This window comes from Eptesicus fuscus, chromosome 15 (genome assembly GCF_027574615.1).
Source record: "Eptesicus fuscus isolate TK198812 chromosome 15, DD_ASM_mEF_20220401, whole genome shotgun sequence".
In the NCBI taxonomy this organism is placed as follows: domain Eukaryota; kingdom Metazoa; phylum Chordata; class Mammalia; order Chiroptera; family Vespertilionidae; genus Eptesicus; species Eptesicus fuscus.
This window is the reverse complement of record NC_072487.1, coordinates 75,853,910-75,870,674: the sequence shown is the minus strand read 5'-3', so window position 1 is coordinate 75,870,674 and position 16,765 is coordinate 75,853,910. Positions and strand designations below refer to the sequence as shown.

Below are 16,765 nucleotides of genomic sequence, written 5' to 3'. Positions count from 1 at the left end.
GAACAGCACACCTGGTCACCAGTGATGTCCCTCCCCGCCCCACACACACATGCTCAGAGCATGTCCCGGGGGCTTGGTTCCAGGAATTCTCCTTCCTCATTCACCCCCTAGGGTTTGGATCTGGCCAAACCGTGTGACCTTGGACGAGGCACTTGACGTGTCTGAGCCAGTTTCCTGGCTGCAGAATGGAGGAAGCAGCCGCTCTCAGCAGCAGGGGCTGTGACAACATGACCTTCGGGGTTTAAGCAGGTAGCAGAGCTGGGAGGGACGCAGGCTTGGGAGTCCCCACCCTTGGTTGAGGGGAGATGTTCCACCTGTAGGCCACTTAGAGCAAAGCCCCGGGAACTCGCTCCCCGGGCCGGGCTCAGGTGGGCTGGGTGGCCCTGGGTCAGACCTTCTGCAGGGCGGGGGCCACCCCACCTCCCACTGCTCAGCTGCTGGGCTGCACTGCTAGCCAGATGTTCAACAGCTGCCCCATTCCACCAAGGGCAGCCCCACCTCTGGGGCCAGCGTGTGTCTACCACAGCAAGCATGACCGGACCGCGTGAGTCACGAGCTACCAGGCCCAGCAACATCACTGTGGAATGGAGAGGAGGCCTGTTCTCCACCCGTCGGGGATGCTGGGACTGGGCTTGGCAGGTAAAGGTTTAATGCCAACAGCAGGCACCAGAAGGCTGTCAGCAGAGAAGCCGGTGGCAGGGCGGGGGGCAGAGGGGGGGAGAGGGGCCTGGGGGCATCAGACCCTGTCCCAGAGGTCTTCAAAGAACCCCCATCTCATTGGCACCACCTACTACCAGATGCCAATCATCAAACTCACTATAGGGCAACAGCTTCCTGTTTTGGTCTCCCTCCCAAATCTACCCAGTCACTGCCAGGTCACTGATGCCCACCACGCCCCCAGGCCCCCACCCCGCCCAGCCTCGGTGGTTTGCAGGTTCTCTGTGGAGGAGCACACCTCTTCTCTGAATGCCCTCCCCCCCGCCCCCTCAGCAGGTTTGGAGCTGGCACGGCCCAGCCCTCACTACACGGCCCTGGATGGATACAGAGACCCTTGGTCTGAGCAGGGGGAGGGGGACCTGGCCGAGCTGGGTCGGCCTTTCCTAGGACGGTGGGAGCAGGAAGTTTCCAGCTGGTTTCTGCCAGGGATTTGACCTGGTCTCTGTAAGCTGGGTGCTGTGGAGATGGCGGGAGCGGTGGGCATCTTCTGCCACCAAGTGCAGGCCAAGCAAAGAAGCTGCTCTGCAGAGAGAAGAGGCGAAGCAAAGAGGCGCGAGCGGAGGCAGAGACCAGGGAGAGGGACGCCTCCGTCAGCAGCCCAGCAGCCGGGAGGCCAGCCTCCAGGCTTGGCAGCTCTTTCCCCCCAGGATTCCAGGGGACCCTCCCATGTCCTTCGAACTTGAACTCCTCCTTTCTGCTTAAACCAGCTCCGCGCAGGCCGTTGGCCAGGAGCCCTGAGCGCTGCAGAGTCCTGCCCATGCGACCTGTTTCCGGAGGGACCGGGAGCGGCCAAGCCCTCACCTTGCCAACCCTGGGCTGCTGCCCACCCTCCTGCCTGGCAAGTTACCCTCTATTCCCCACCCCCCCCCCCGCCCCCGGGACCTGCCCCGAGGCCCTCCCCCTCGCTAGCCTCTCTGCTGCTGGACATTTGGTTTGGAGCTCATTTCCTGCCTTGGTGTCTTTAGACGGGACCAGAGGTCCGCTGAGGGCTCTCTGTACCCCACCCTTCAAACTCCCAGCCCCTCAACTTTGCCTGATAAGCCCCCTGGAGCAGAGGGGAGAGGGCAGATGCCTGTGGTCCCAGCAAAATCCCCCCAGTGGTGAGACCCTGGCCAAGCCAGTGGGCTCCGCTTTTGCCACCTTCCTGCTGTGTGTGGGCCGGGCCGGATCCATGCACATTCTTCCTGCCACTCCCTGGGCGCTGGGAGTGCCACACACATGTGTGTGTGTGTGTGTGTGTGTGTGTGTGTGTGTGTGTACCCACAGCCAGCACCACCGGCTAATAAGAGGTCCTTTATTTCCACGTTAAACAGAATTGAAGTGCTGCTGCCTGTCCCCCTGCTGGAGGCAGGAAGAGCTGTGGGAGGGGCCTGGGCCCCCCGCGGGCACCCGGTGCCAAGGCCCTGCCATCTGTTGGAAGAGGGCCCGGGGAAAGGGGAGGAGGGCCAGGAGGAAATGCCAGGGAGTCCTGGACAGGCGGGCAGGGGCCTGGCCACAGGGGGATTCCCCAGCAGGACAGACTGGAAAGGCGGCCAGGCCTCCACACCCAGCAGGGCCTCCACACCCAGCAGGCCTCCACACCCAGCAGGCCTCCCTCCTGGCAGGTGGGGCCACAGAGTCACAGGGCCGGTTCGGGAAGTGTCAATCAGTCAAAGGCCATCTGGGGTCAGTGAGGTCACAAAGGGGAGCTCCCTGCTACCTGAGCCGAGCCCCCTGACCCAGGCCCCCTCTGGCCCTTGAGGCCCAGCTCTTTGGGCAGGCCACAGGCTGAGGGGGGCTCGTGGATCCTGAGAACGAAGTGTCCCATGAAGCAAATGATCCCCGCAGGGCTGTCCTCCCTCCCCCACAGGCCCAGCAGGCTGCACCATGGCCTCAGGAGTCCCGGCCTCAGGCTCCACTGCTGAGACCCCCCCCTAGGATCCCGTGTGTCTTGGCCTGCCTGTCCCTTGGTTGTGCAGAGCTGTGTGTGTGTGTGTGTGTGTGTGTGTGTGTGTGTGTGTGTAGGGGTGGGGGGTGGAGGGCTGCAGTGGGACAGAGGGTAACTCTGGGACTGGGGCTCTGGCTCTTGCTGAACCCACCTCAGATCTCGGCCTCCCAGGTACCCACCTGGAGCGAGAGCGGCATGTTAAAGCCACAGCGTCCTTAACATGACACAGCTCCCAGCATCCACAGGGTGTGCACACACAGTGGCGCTTAATACGCAGCTGTGGATTGACCGTAATACGTGTATGTGCACAGATGGACTTGTGCACACGTGTGCACCACACACAGGCATGTGTCCACACATGTACATGTGCACATATGTCCGTGTTATTGACACTGAGGTGTGCGTGTTTATGTGTGCATGGGGGGAGTGTACACGCCAGGGGGAACCGGAATGCACCCTGACTCTGCTGGAGCAGTGCTGCGGCATGGACTGGGAGGTGTTCCCTCGGGGAGGGTGGCAGCAGCAGGCTCTGGGCACCCCTGCGGGTGTGGTGCGTGCCCTGGCCCGGAGCGCTCACTGCCAGCTGGCGCAGCTCTCGGGCAGACTCTGTAGAATGGCCTCCAAGTTCTGCTTGTCGGCTCGGACCTCGGCGAGGTCGCTCTCGAAGCTCTGGATCTGCAGCTCCTGCTGCTCAGACTCCTGCTCCAACAGCCTCAGCTTCCCCTGCAGGGCCCCGGGCGGGCCCAGCCGCAGCTTCAGGCGCTCCAGGGCCTTCTGGGTCTCATTCAGGGCCCGGGCCGGGGCTCGATGGGTGTCCAGCGACTCTGCGGAGGGGCAGAGAGCCTCAGCGCGGGCCAGCTCCCGGCAGCCCAGGAGCCTGCGTGGCCCCACCGCAGAGACCCTGCCCAGCCCCAGCCTTCCGGGATTCTGACCGCCCACAACCCACCAGGAAGGCGAGGGCCTGAGAGGGCACTGTGGTGACAGCCCAGTCTGGGGACCCCACCAAGCTCATGTGCAGACTCTGGAACGTTCCCAGACAGGTGGGCAACTGTGAATTTTTGTTGTTGTTATTATTACTATGGTTTAGAAAGAGGGCCTTGGGTGAATCCTGAGCCTGTCTCCTCACCCATAAAGCAGTAGTGTGTGTGAGGTCCCATGATCCCTGCTGGCTCCAACCCGCCATGTCCGCCCACTTACAGAGACCTCGTGCTGGTGCGGGGGGATGCAGGGCCAGGCGGGGCTACAGACCTGGGCGGCCGGCAGCGGGCGTCTAGCCTGGCCCTGCACGGGTTAGCTCTCGTTCCTGGAGCCTCCCCAAGACTAAAACGAGGGGTGGGGCCAGGTGCTCACATTTGAACTGGGTGGTGACGGTGGCATGGAGCCCGCAGGCTGCCTGACCCACTTGGCCCTTGTCATTATGGGTGACAGTCACCAGGAGGACAGGGCTCAGCCAGGTGACGAGGAGGTAAGGCCTGAATGGCATCCCTCAGGGTCCCACTGGCCCCGGCTCCCTGTGCCTCGAGTTTCCTGGGCAGGAGGGCTTTGTGGAAGGGCGGGCAGCGCAGGCACTGGGCCAGGGGGAGGGAGAGGCAGAGGGGCTGAGCTCTGCTGCCGGGCAGGTCCTGCTCTCAGCAAAGACCTGGAGAGGCCACTGTCCTCAGGGAAGTCTGAGGAGCCTGGCCTCTGAGGAGAAGCAGAGTTGGGTTATAGCCTCCATTCTCCCTGCATATCGGAGACACCCAGGGCCAGGGGCAGGGCAGAGGCAGGGGCAGGGGCAGGGGCAGGGGCAGGGTCCAGGTGGTGCTGTTCACTCCTGCATCCCCAGGTCAAGCATCGTGCCAACATGAATGAATGAGTGAGTGAATGAATGAGTGACAAGGACAACAGCCGGAGCAGCCTATCCTCGCAGAGCTCACAGGAAGATCCTAGAGGGGCCCCGGGGCCCTCCTTACCCAGCCTGGCAAGCAGCTGTGACAAGGCCTTGACGTCCTTCTCCAGGGAGGTGCGTGATTCCCGGATCTGCCGCTCCATCGCGCTCAGCCCAGCGCCCACCTGCAGGAGGAGGAAGGCGGAAGCGCTCGAGGGCTCCCGCTGGCTCTGGGCCAGGGGGACAGGTGAAGGCTGGGCACACATACCTGCTCAGTCTCCTCCAGCTCCTGCCTCCGTGCGCCCGAGGCCAGCACCTGCTGGGAGGCCTGTCGGAGCGTTGCCCGCGCCTGGCTGGAGAGCCGGCTGGCACGGCCCCGCGCCTTCTCCCCCTCCTTCAGCAGGGCTTTGGCGAGCTATGGGGTGGGTGACAGGGTGGCAAGAGGGTGAGGAGAGTCCATCCTTTTAGAGGTCAGACAACTATGGGGATCACACCAACAGGTGTAACAGAGCCAGCCAGAACTGGGGCCCAGTGATAAAGGACCAGCCTGGGGGTGCAGGGAATAAGGCCACACAGACCTGTGGGAGTCCCGGTCATGTGATTTAAATTACAGACCCAGCTGGGCCTCCGGTCCTCGGCTGCCCTGGGACAGCAGCGACAGCTATTTCCTGAGGAATCACCCATGTGACGCTCCGGAGCTCAGAGCCGGGACCCCCTGAGCCCTTAGGACGAGTGGTATGTGCAGCGTTGCATCCAGGGACGGGGCGGGCCTGCAGGGGCGGCTCTCCCACGGGGACACCCTCGTCCTCACATCGGCGTCCCTGACCTTGGCACTGTTCCTGGCCAACAGCTCGGCTTCCTCGCCCTTTTCCTGGGCACTGGAGGAGACAGACGCCGCGTTTCCCAGCATCCTCTCCGCCTGCTTGGTCTTCCTTTTCGCATCCGCCAGAAGCCTGCCCCGGACGATGCCCGCCTTCCGCCTCAGCACAGCCTGGTCCTGGGGCCCAGGAAACTGCAGCTTCGTTCCTGCGAACCCGGCCGCGGCTGTCAGGAGGCGTGAGAGCCTGTAGGTGCCTGACCAGCCCGGACCCTCAGACAACACGAGTGAAGGCAGAGATGCATGCGATGTGTGTGACCTGCTCATAAATGTCAGGGAGAAATGTCAGGGAGGATAAAATAACGTGGAGCAGGTTTCTCCATGGCAGGACTTCTCAGAGCCTTTGAGAGGCTCAGGTGTGCCCCGTGAGGCCTCCGAGGGGGCTGTGGCACAGGGCACTTCCGAAACCTGTTTGAACACAAACCCTCTCTCGGAGGAGCACGGTGTGGGCGAGGGGCCCTGAGCACCCCCTGGGGAAGGCGGCTCCCCGTTTCATTCGGCAAAGTTCCCTTTCAGCCGGAATGCCAGCTGAGCCCAGCCAACTGGTGATAAGAGAGGGCGTCTCTGAAAAGGGGTGGGAGTGGGGGAGAGAAGCTGGGGTGAGAGGTCTGAGTGCGTCCCCGGGGGGGCGAGGGGAGGGGGATGATGGCGCAGTGCAGGGAGGCGCATTTCCATTTAGTGCCTGCCAGAACCTTCTTACTCTCAGAACCACCCAACAATGAGAAGGTGACGCCTTGTGAGGCAGGGACACACCATCACCAGAGGCAAGCCTAGCTAAGGGTAGGTGAGTCTCCTGTCTGGTGAGGGGGTTGCAACACCCTTATAATGCTCTGAAATCCCAACATCCATCATTATGTACCATCCAATGTACATTCTCCTAAACACGAATCCGAGACAGGCACACACGGCCATGCCTTTCCCAAGGGAAGCCTCCTGACCCATGGGACTTCGGCGTACACAGGAGCCCAGAGAACAGGAGGCTCTGCCCAGTTCACCCTCCGCCCAGAGGGTCTGGGCCCACCGGTTATGGGCAGAGGGCGGGGCTGGGGAGGGAGGCCGAGGAACCAAGATGATGGCAGAGGCCTGACTTCTGGCCTCAGACCCGAAGAGGCATCAGGGGCCCGGAGTATGTTCCTGCCTTATCCAGCTCACAAATAAAGGGTGAGGGGGCGGAGCAAGGAGGCCATCACAGCAGCCCACGATGCAGGGGGACACGGAGGTGAAGCGCTGTAATACTGGCTGGTTTCCATTCAGCTCAGCTCTGCTGCAGGGATAGAAGCCCTTCGCTCCCCTCAGTCTATCCATCTGTAAAACGGGAGCGCTTAGCCTCCCTTTCCTAAAGCTCAAAGAGAGACCTGGACTGGCATCCACCCACACCCCTGCTAAAGACCTGTGTCCCTCCCCACAGCCCCAACTCCACATTGGACCACAGCAGTCACATGTGTCCCTGGGAACGGGAGCCCTGGCCAGAGTGGACCAGACCAGGACCGGAGGCGTCAGATTCTCTCCCCGCCTGGTTCGGAGGCTCTGCAGGTGGTCTGGTGATGGATGGCCACGTGGGCGAGTCCCTGGTGAGTAACATGTGAGATGGGGAGAGACAAACAGCCCCGGGAGAGGTCCTGACAGAGGCCGTTGTCTGCTGGGTTTATGCCCACGTGACTGGGACTCCTGTCCCCTGCAGCCACGCCCGTTCAGGTGGCTGTCACGGGCATGTGTGCGGCCATGAGACTAGGGCTCAGCAAGGCGTGCGTACCTTCCAGGTCAGCCAGCAGGGTCCTCGCCCCCATGACGGTCACTGTGGCCGCCTGGACGGACGAGGAAGCCCGGGTGAGGGCGGCTCTGGCCTCGTGCTGCAGCTGCAAAGGGAAGAGAGAGGCTGGCAGGTGGCGTGCAGGGGCGCTGCCTGGAGTCGGGTCAGCTGGGCACCAAACCCCACTAGACTAGGTCCCAAAACATCACCTAAACTCTGACAGTTATGACGTTTACCAAGAATACCTGGTCTGTTTCATTACACAGACGTTAGCCCTGGAATCTCTCTCCCAAGAAGGTACCTGCCCTGGAAAGCCTGAAGGCAAACAAACGTGTCGGCAAAGCGCAGGAAGGACAAGCGGTTTCTTTTCCGAATGCCGCTGTGCCTCCCGGAGCAGATCTGCGTGTCATACACCTTTCGCCACAGAAATCAGTGTCCTCCCCCCGCCACTAAACAAGACCAGATATAGAATATGGGTTTGGCCCGGCCGGCGTGGCTCAGTGGGTGAGTGTCGACCTATGAATCAGGAGGTCAGGGTTCAATTCCCGGTCAGGGCACATGCCCGGGCTGCCGGCTGGATCCCCAGTGGGTGGCGTGCAGGAGGCAGCTGACCCATGATTCTCTCTCATCATAGATGTTTCTATCTCTCTCCCTCTCCCTTCCTCTCTGAAATCAATAAAAAATATATTTAAAACAAACAAAAAAAGAATATGGATTTGATGGATGAATTCCCTCATTTAACTGTCCCCTTTCTGGGCTGTGTGGCTTAGCAATATATTGCTCTAGAAATATTGGGCAGGTGAACTGGTGAAGGAAAGAACCAATGAAGAGAACCCATCCCAGCTGTCACTAATGCTGAATAAGGGTGGTGGGCGTGGCCCTGGGTGCTGCCGTGAGTCTGTCCATCCTGCCCTGTCTGTCTGTCCGCCCCGTCTCCTGCCCTGGCTGGCTGTGAGTTCTCTGGAGTTTTGGGGGAGGCCCTGGAGGGATGGAAAGAACGACTCTGTTTTTTGCCCCTCCCTCCCCTGCAACCCAGCTCCCAGAACACCCCTCGGCCGCCCCGACCTCCCCCAGGTGCCTGCCCCAAAGGACACGCCCACCTGCGTGAGGGGCTCCGCCTTGTGCAGCGCGGTGCGGGCGGTCGCCTGGAGGGCCCGGGCAGCCTCCGTGATCACGCGCTCCCTGGATGTGACCGTCCTCTCCAGGGCCTGCACCTTCCGGCTCAGGTCCCGGGTCCGGGAATTCTGAGGCTGCAGGGAGATGGAGGCTCAGGCAGGACCAGGCAGGAAGGGCCTCGGGGCAGACCCTCTCCTGGGTGAGAGGCACCAGGGGCAGGGAGGGCGGGAGCAGGGGCAGGGACCCAGGGGAGCAGGGGGGCGAGGGGAGGGTCAGCCCTGTCTCTGGAGGCCGGATTCGCAGCCTCGGGCAAGCCAGCTAACCTCCCTGACCTGCGGCTCCTCCCCCAGGTCCACAGAACTCAGCTGGGACCTGGGGCTGGTGCACTTGCCACTGGGGACTTCCTGGGTCTAGAGGAGCATCTGGGAATCTAACAGCCTCAGCAGCACCGAGGAACCAGCGCAGAGGGCCAGACGCGTCGCTAGCTGCGTCTCTCTCCACAGGCATCTCTCCCCGCATCCCCCTTCACACGCGAGGAGAAGCAAAGACCCCGTAAGCAGCTGGGGCCGGTCCATCTTGCCCTGGTTCGCCCCAAATGCATGTCTATAAGCTCAGCTTTTTTTTCAAAGTTCAGTCCCTGAGTTCAGGGATGGCGGGGTTACTGAGAAGATGCAATGGAGCTAATTTATCCAGAGGTGAGACATGTGGGGTGTCAGGCACAGAGGGGACGAGGCCGACACCCACTGAGGGTCACCTGTGCGTTACTGACCAAGCCCCCTGACACCCCGTGGACATGCAGCCCTCGGATGACCCCCTGGGTGAGCTCCACCCGACAGACAAGTAACTGAGGCCCAGGGAGAGACGGGCCAGGCCAAGGTCACGGCGGGAGCGGCGGAGCTGGGATCGATCCCAAGTCTGCCTGGTGCCGTGGCTAAGGCGCGGTGATGGGGAAGAGCCCGCCTTGATATTATTATGGTCATCAGCAGCCTCGATGGGCCGAGCTCTCTCCTGCCAGGTGGGCGCTCTGCCAAGCCTGCAGGAGGACTATCTTGTTTTTTAACGACGGTTAAAAATAAGCCCCGGATCTGCCTCTCCCCGGGCCCCGCTGGTCTCCCAGCGGCCGCGCTCTCCCCTGCCCCACCCCATGCAGAACTCTGACCAGTGCTGCAGGGGCGGCCAGCGAGGTCAGGTGCGGGGTTGCGTCTGCGCCGACTTGCTGCACGGCGGCCAGCACCCTCTCCGCTTCGGGCAGCGCCTCGGCCACAGCTGTGTCCAGAGCCTTCTGGGCCACCTGGACCTCCTGGTACCTGAGAAGAGACAGAGTCAAGATGGCCTGAGGAACAGGGCGCGGGACCTCCCTTCCCCATCACTGTCCCGTGCCCCTCCCCCAGCCCTGGATGTCCGGAGGCCTCTCCTCGCTTCCCCTCCCTCTGTGGGTGGGTACCAGCAGCTGGCCTCAGAAACTGGCCGCCGCTCTGCCGATTCCGAATGAATGGAACCGGCAGTAGAAGGACCACATTCTTGTTTCTTCATTCACTCAGTTCAATCGCGCTTTTCTGAAGGGCTCACACTGGGTGTCCACTTGAGAACCATACGTTTTGCAAATGTTTGGCTCCTCGGGAGGCATCACACAGAGGAAAACGCCTGGTGCTGGGAAAGGGGCAGCGGCCCAGGCTGGGTCTTGGCTCAGCTGTGCCCTTGGGTGACCTTGGACATGGAGACCTCTGGGCTGCATGACCGCTCTGTGGCCTTTTAGCCCTGAGCTGCTATAATCAACCAACTAGAACAGCTCTCCTGTCCTGTCTAGCTGTCCATACCCACCCCACCCTGCTCCCCCCACCATGGGCACTGTTAGGGTGGATACCCCCACCTGACTCCCTCCCATCCCTCACCCCTTCTCAGAGAGCCAGAGCCCCCACAGGAGTGGGTCACCCCAGCCATGCTGATTGGCTCAGCGCTGGCTACCTGATCTGAGCTGGACCAATCAGATTCTCCCATCTAGGAAGTCCCCTTGGGGCTCGGGCAGATCTTGGTGGGTCTCCATGGACCCTTTGACCAAGAGAGATATAAAGAGGCCACCCGGCAGGGAAGTAGAGGCCAAGCCGGGAGCTGGTGGCGGAGAAAGAGCTGTCTCGGGGACACGGGGTGGGGCTGGGGTTACTGCAGGCGAGAGGGGGATCCTCCTCGTTCAAGTTGTTGTCCTTCTCTCCAGAGGCTGAGCTGCACCCCCACGCATGCCTGGGTCTCTGTGACACCAGCCATCGGGCCCAAGACCCCACATATCCTGACCCGCCCCATAGCCTGTCAGGGAAAGGAAGCCAGGTCCGGAACCAACCGCCTCTGGCCAGGCCCCATCGATTCCAGGAGGCAAACCAAGCCCCCACCCACTCCTGGGAGGGCTCACCTGTCCTCCAGCTCCCGCTGAGCCTCCAGAGCCACGCTGCCCTCCACCAGCCTCCAGAGAAGCGTGTAACTGGCGTTGGAGGCACGCAGAGCCCTCTGTGCAGTGGCCGTGATCTTGGCAGCTGTGTCCTTGTGGCTGCATGAAAATACCCAGCAACCATGGCCCCGGGCTCACAAGGAAGCGGCCTGGGCCCCAACCCACAGCCCCCACGGCCTGGGCCTCCTGCCATCCCAGAGCACAGCGCCCTCTCTGCCGGACACGTGACAAAGACTGACGGGCAGGGGAGGCACACCCCTGTCCCTGTTACATAGCGTTTATACCGGTTGTCCTGGAAGAATGAGGAATAGCACCCTGCGTCACCCATAAAATCTCATCTTGGACAGTAAGTTACATGGTCACCCTAATGAAGGCAGCATAGAAGAGGGTGGTCAAGAGAGCCTGGGTTTGAATCCCGACTCTCTCGCTTGCAAGCTGTGTGTCCTTAAGCAAGTTGCTTCACGTCTCTGAATCTGTTTCCTCATCTGTGAAATGGGTCTAAGGTCCCTAGAGTACAGCCAGAGGGGAAGACTGCGGCAGATTCTGGGTTTTTAGGACCTTAAGCTGCTTCTCAAAGGCAGTGGATGACACAGCCCCAATGTCCGTCGATGGACGACTGGCAAAGGAAATGTGTCATAGCCACACGATAGCATTACTTGGTTGTGGAAAGGAATGAAGTACTGGGCATGCTACACCTGGGCGATCCTTGAAAGCATTCTGCGAACTGGAAGAAACCATAAGCCAAAGGCCATGGGTGGTGTGACCCCCCTCAGGGGAAATGTGTAGAACAGGGAAATCTATAGAGACAGGAAGTAGGTTGGTGGTTGCCAGGGGCTGGGGAGGTTGGCGAGAAATGGGGAGTGACTGCGAGGGCACAGGTGTGTTTCGGGGTGATGAAACGTTTTAAATGATTGTGGGGGTGATTGTGCAACTCCGTGAATACACTCAGAACCACCGGACGGTGCACTTCACACGGGTGAGTGTTGGGGTGCACACACTGTATCGGAATAAAGCTGTTATTTAAAAAAGACAGCGGATGCTCGGGTGCCTTCGGTCGTCCAAGGTACCTTTCACCCCATCCCTGGCATCGTGGAGGGGCTCACACCGATCCTTCCCACGGGGGTGACATTTCCCCCCACCAGGCAGCTCTGGTCCTTGTCTGACTCCACCTCCTAGTGGGGACACCTGTGGGGCTGGCCCTGGCCCTGGCACCCTTAGAAGAAGGGGGGCTGGGCTCCCTCATAAAGCGTGGGCAGGACCTCACCAAGTCCCCAGCGCCGGGGGCTCACCTCCTGGCGAGGACACGGGCCTCTGTGGCCAGGTGGCTCCAGTTGGTGGGCTGGCCGGGGACTTCCTGAGGAGCCACCTGTAGGGAAAAGAGGAACCGAACTGATGGCCCATCCCTGCAGGGCCAGGGCCACGCCTGGCTGCGTTACCGGGCAGCACCGGGCAGCACCAGTTCCTTCAGAAATGCTGCTCGAAGCCAGCATCCGGGGAGCAGAGCCCTCGAACGTGGAAGTGCGTCATGACACCTACCACCCGCGGGCACTCACTGTCTGCCTGGCTATGCCTCGCTGCCGGCACGTTATCTCACTGGACCCGCGGAGGAGGCTCTCCGTGCCTCCCATTTGGCCGAAGAGGAAAAAAACCGAGCCTCCCCAAAGGGAAGGGAGGCATGCCCAGGGTCACCAGGCGCTGAGCCCAGGCGCAGTGTGGGGAGGGCGCTCCCTGGCGTACCAGAGATGCGAGGACGGTGGCTGCATGCAGGATCTCCTCCTCCGAGGACTCCAGTGCCACTTCCAGGTCTGCCAGCTGGATGCAGGTCTTGTCGGCTCCGGCCTGGGCACAGCGGGCACTCCTGCTCAGCGCCTGCAGCCGCTCCCGGGCAGCCTTCACGGCACCCTCGAGGCCTGTCACCTGCACCAGGAAGGTGTCCCGGAACCCTGCAGAAAGCCCGCAATCCAGGGGGTCACAGAGCGATCGAGATTTCACACTGAAGCCCCCACCCTCGGGGGACCCCATCTGTGCCCTCTACTCTTCCTGGGCACAGCTTACTGCTAGCCCCAGCCCTGAGCACCACCAGTCAGCTCCCAAGGAAGAGCCTCCCCATTTTACAGATGCAAAGGCTGAGGCCCAGGCACCCGAGGTCCCCCACACAGGAAGTCAGCCGCAGACAGGGAACTGGCAGGACCCAGACCTTCTAGGGCCACAAGAAATTCCCCAACCTGGGGCAGCGGTAAAAGCGCCTCGAGCCAGCAGGGCACGTGGCAGCGGGGCTCAGCATGGGCAGCACGCAGCTCCCTGTTCTGATCATTAGTTTGACTAACGGTGCTCAGCTCCCCTATGTCTGGTTGCTAAAGGAGTATGGGTATTTACCAACATGACATTTCACAAAATCATCAATTGGCCTGCAGTGCTCCCAAAATTCCAGTGTGTCAGGCCAAACTCCACCTGGCGTTCGTAAGTCTTTTTTTCATATCTACGCCAGGGAGATACCTGTTCAGCACCTGGGACAGCGCCTTGTGCTTACTGGTTGAGGGAGAGCATTAGAGAACGAACCCAGACTTAACAGTCTCGCTGAGCGACCATCTGGGTGGGGCATGGGGGCTGGACCGATGCTACAGCAGAGGCTGATACTAATGAAGTTACAACTGGGCAAGGGACCTTGGAGGAGAGGTCCATGGGGAGGCAGGACTGTGTCGTGGGCGGAATCCCCGTGGCAGGGATGTCAGGCAGGCTCTCCCAGCAAGTGGGTTCTCCTGGGGCTGAGCTGGGACCCTCAAAGTAAAGGGGATGTCTGCCCAGCCAGCGCTCCCCTTGCCTCCCGGCCTCCCATTATACCTTGCAGCAGGTGGTGGCCCCGGTAGCTGTCGCCCCGAGGGGCCTCTCCCTGCAGGAAGTCCATTGGCTCCCAGGGCCTTCCACAGTCAGACCCCTGCAGCCACCCCTCCATCAGGGTCAGCCTGGCCTTCAGCTTGGCAGCCTGGAGGGGACAGGAAGGAGACACTGCCTGGACACCGCCCCCCTCTCCCCGACTTGTGCCCGGGATGCCCTCCCTGAGGGTCCCTGGGCCTCATAGCTAAGGATACACTAGACCTCTGAGAACCAGCCCTGCCCACCCCATGCTCTGAGCTTCCCCTTCCCTCCCCCCACCCACAGCACCTGCAGGCATTCAGCCTACCACGCCTCTGTCCTGCCGAAGGAGGGGGGCTGGGAAGGGGAGCCCAGGAGACTTCCTGCCTGGCCTGCGGTATGCCCAGGACTTGGCACAGAGCAGGGGCGCCTGGGAAGTTGCTGGCAGCGCGAGGATGCTAAGCAGCGTCTCCCAGCACCGCTCTTTAAATCATCCGGACCGTATGCATTCACAGAGCACTCGCTGGGAGCCAGCTGGGGCGACTGGCGGCCACACACCGGCTCACGTTCACCCTGTAACCACCCTAAGGGGCAGGGGTGGCAGGGCCCCAGCCCCTCCTCCACTCCACAGTCCAAACGGCTCTGAAAAACCGTAAGGCCTCCCAGTTCTGATTTGATGGCAAAATCGGGTTCAATAACCGTGAACTCATTTGGAAGCAAAACGGTGCTGAAGGAGGCGCCTGTGGGCGTAATGCCCCCTCGGTGCACATTCGGCCGTTTTCCTGCGGGTGCGTCACTGGGTTTGGTGAGGGGCTGGCCCAGGCGCCGGGGGTGGTACCTAATACTCGGCTCAGGTCATCTTTTCTGCCTATGGTACCATCTCCCAAAAGCTGGCCTCCCTGGTTTCAGGTGAGGGGTCGCAGGCCTGAACCCGCTCCGTGTTGGAGGAGAGAGACACTGAAGCAGGACTGCCAGCTGCCTGGGCACGGGACAACGGATAGGGCTGGGAGGGCCCCGAGCTCATGCTCCCGACCCCCGCACCACACCGCCGCCCTGCTGGAAATTCCCCTTGTGCCCAGCATGGGCATCACCCTCCTGACCCGTCCCACCAAGGGCCGTCTGTGGCCTCATTCCCGTTGAACTTGAGAAAGTGTGAGACCTGGGTGGTCGGCAAGAAAATGGGTCAGGAGCTGCTGTGCACTGAGGAGCAGGGGAAGGGCAGAGGTGGGGGCTGGCCCAGGTTGGCATGGGCCAGGGGGCTGGGTGGGCACGGGGAGGAGGCAGCTGGTGGCCCTGGAAACCCTGAGAACTGTGGATGAGCGGGCAGTTCAGTGCCCAGCCCGGAGCTGGTGCTGGCTGGGACGAACAGGAGGTGGGCGGGCCCGGGCGGGGCGGGCTCACCTCCGCCTTCACCAGGGCGTAGCAGGACGGGCACTCCTGGCATCGCGCCCTGTCGGCCGTGAGGAAGAAGTTGTCCTGGCAGCGGTCACACTTGTAGCCCACGAAGCCGGGCCTGCACACGCACGTGCTGTTCTCGTGGCATTGGGGCGAGGCAGAGCCCAGCGGGGAGCACCTGCAGGCTGCGGGGGGGCGGGGGTGGGGGTGAGGGAGGGGGGGACAGGCAGATGGCGCTGAGCGCCCTGAGAGCCACCTACACCGGAGCCCCAGCCCCTGCAGCCTTACACCTGGCTGCTCCAGACCCCGCTGTGCAGCTCCAGCACACTCCTGGGTCCTTCCCCAGAGACCGGGTCAGAGGTCAGAGGTGATGACTGAGATGCTGGCTTGTTTCCGAGTTCCCGCACCTGAGGAACTGCCACGCACTCTAACTGCACAGCGAGGAAGCCGAGGCCCGGAGAGGAGCCGCACAGCCGGTCCACAGGAATGAGCAGCGGCGTCTGGGACTCGATTCCCGGCCCCTCGGCACCTCTGCTCGCGCACAGCGCGTCTGCGCATCGGCTCGGAGACCCGCCTGGGTCTGACCTCTCTCTCCTGCTGCACAGCCACCTTCCCCTGGGCCCTTTGCCCAGAAACCCCAGGCCACACCCCCCAGGTAGCCAGGAAGGACCCGGCTTCCTTACCCCGGCAGCCCTTGATGGAGAAGCCGAAGAAACCCAGCTGGCATCTGTCGCAGGCCTGGCCCTCCACGCCTGGGCGGCAGGGGCACTGCCCAGTCTCGGGGTGGCACTGGTTCTCCAGGGAGCCCAGCGGGTGGCACGTACAGCTGTGACCGGGAAGGGCCGGGTGTGAGTGAGCTCTGGGCCACTCCCAGCCCGGCTGCCACGGCTGCCACTGGGGAGGGGCCTGCAGACCTCGGCCTCTGCCCACGAGGTCCCATCCCCATGTGGGTCCATGTCCAACAGCTTCCCCTGAGCCGCGCCCTGGGAAGCTGTCCCCCCACACACAGTGGCTGTGGGGACACAGGCCTCTTGGAGACCATGCCCCTACGGAAAGTCAGGACGCGCTCAGCAGAGCAAAGGCTCTGAGAAGTCACGCAAAGCAGAAGTCTGTTTGCTTCACCGGCATTTCCCCGGGGCCCCCTGCGCCCCGAAGGCTCTGCCCAAGGTGCTGCTGTGGCCAAAGAGTCACCGAGCGACAGCGCCACTGAGGAGGGAATCGGACGCCAAGCCGGCCCCCTGCCCACCTGGACATCCCTGAGGGCTGCTCTGGGCCTGCCTCCTGGGCTGGCAGGGCCGTGAGTCTCACCCCCAAGGGACTGTCCCTGTGTCCCCCTTCAGGGTAGGACACCGTGTGCCTGGCAATGGGCCTGGGACGCACATTCCAAGCCAGGCCCCTCTCTGGAGGCCCCCTGGTGCTGCCTTCCACTGCGGGGGGACCCCAGGGGCAGTGCACCCACAGCCTCACCCCACCCACCTCCGGCAGCCCCTCCCGGGCTGGAGGTCGTAGAAGCCTGGGCTGCAGCGGCCGCAGTCCCGTCCGGTCACGTGAGGCAGGCAGGCGCACTGGCCGCTCACCGGGTCGCAGGGTCTCCGCGCACTGACTGAGCCCCCGGGGTGGCAGCTGCAGGCTGGGGGTGGGAGCAGGAGAGGGAGTCGGGAAACCATGGAGAGCATCTGCCCAGGCTCCGGGGTCCAGGAGCTGCAGGGACGATGGGCAGCCCGTGGAGAAGGCTCCGCCAGCCCAGACTCCCACGGCGCTGGGACAGGAGGCTCCAGGGCCAGGCCCCCCTCTCGGCCCATTTGCTATGTACCCCTGGAGGG

General features: G+C 62.4%; 1 protein-coding gene across 1 annotated transcript in view; it reads right to left on the bottom strand.

Annotated features, from left to right (window-relative positions):
- Nucleotides 1-2,011: 2,011 nt before the first annotated feature.
- LAMC3 (laminin subunit gamma 3) overlaps nucleotides 2,012-16,765 on the bottom strand; it is a 54,737-nt gene continuing 39,983 nt past the window's right edge. The window contains exons 15-28 of the mRNA XM_054727131.1: nucleotides 16,419-16,572; nucleotides 15,626-15,768; nucleotides 14,949-15,127; nucleotides 13,536-13,677; nucleotides 12,432-12,637; nucleotides 11,984-12,060; nucleotides 10,659-10,793; nucleotides 9,414-9,561; nucleotides 8,239-8,388; nucleotides 7,142-7,244; nucleotides 5,338-5,537; nucleotides 4,780-4,926; nucleotides 4,597-4,696; nucleotides 2,012-3,468 (exon numbers count right to left, since the gene is read on the bottom strand). Coding sequence (XP_054583106.1) covers nucleotides 3,218-3,468; nucleotides 4,597-4,696; nucleotides 4,780-4,926; nucleotides 5,338-5,537; nucleotides 7,142-7,244; nucleotides 8,239-8,388; nucleotides 9,414-9,561; nucleotides 10,659-10,793; nucleotides 11,984-12,060; nucleotides 12,432-12,637; nucleotides 13,536-13,677; nucleotides 14,949-15,127; nucleotides 15,626-15,768; nucleotides 16,419-16,572 — 2,135 coding nt within the window. The 3' untranslated portion in view covers nucleotides 2,012-3,217. The remainder of the gene's footprint in view (nucleotides 3,469-4,596; nucleotides 4,697-4,779; nucleotides 4,927-5,337; nucleotides 5,538-7,141; nucleotides 7,245-8,238; nucleotides 8,389-9,413; nucleotides 9,562-10,658; nucleotides 10,794-11,983; nucleotides 12,061-12,431; nucleotides 12,638-13,535; nucleotides 13,678-14,948; nucleotides 15,128-15,625; nucleotides 15,769-16,418; nucleotides 16,573-16,765) is intronic.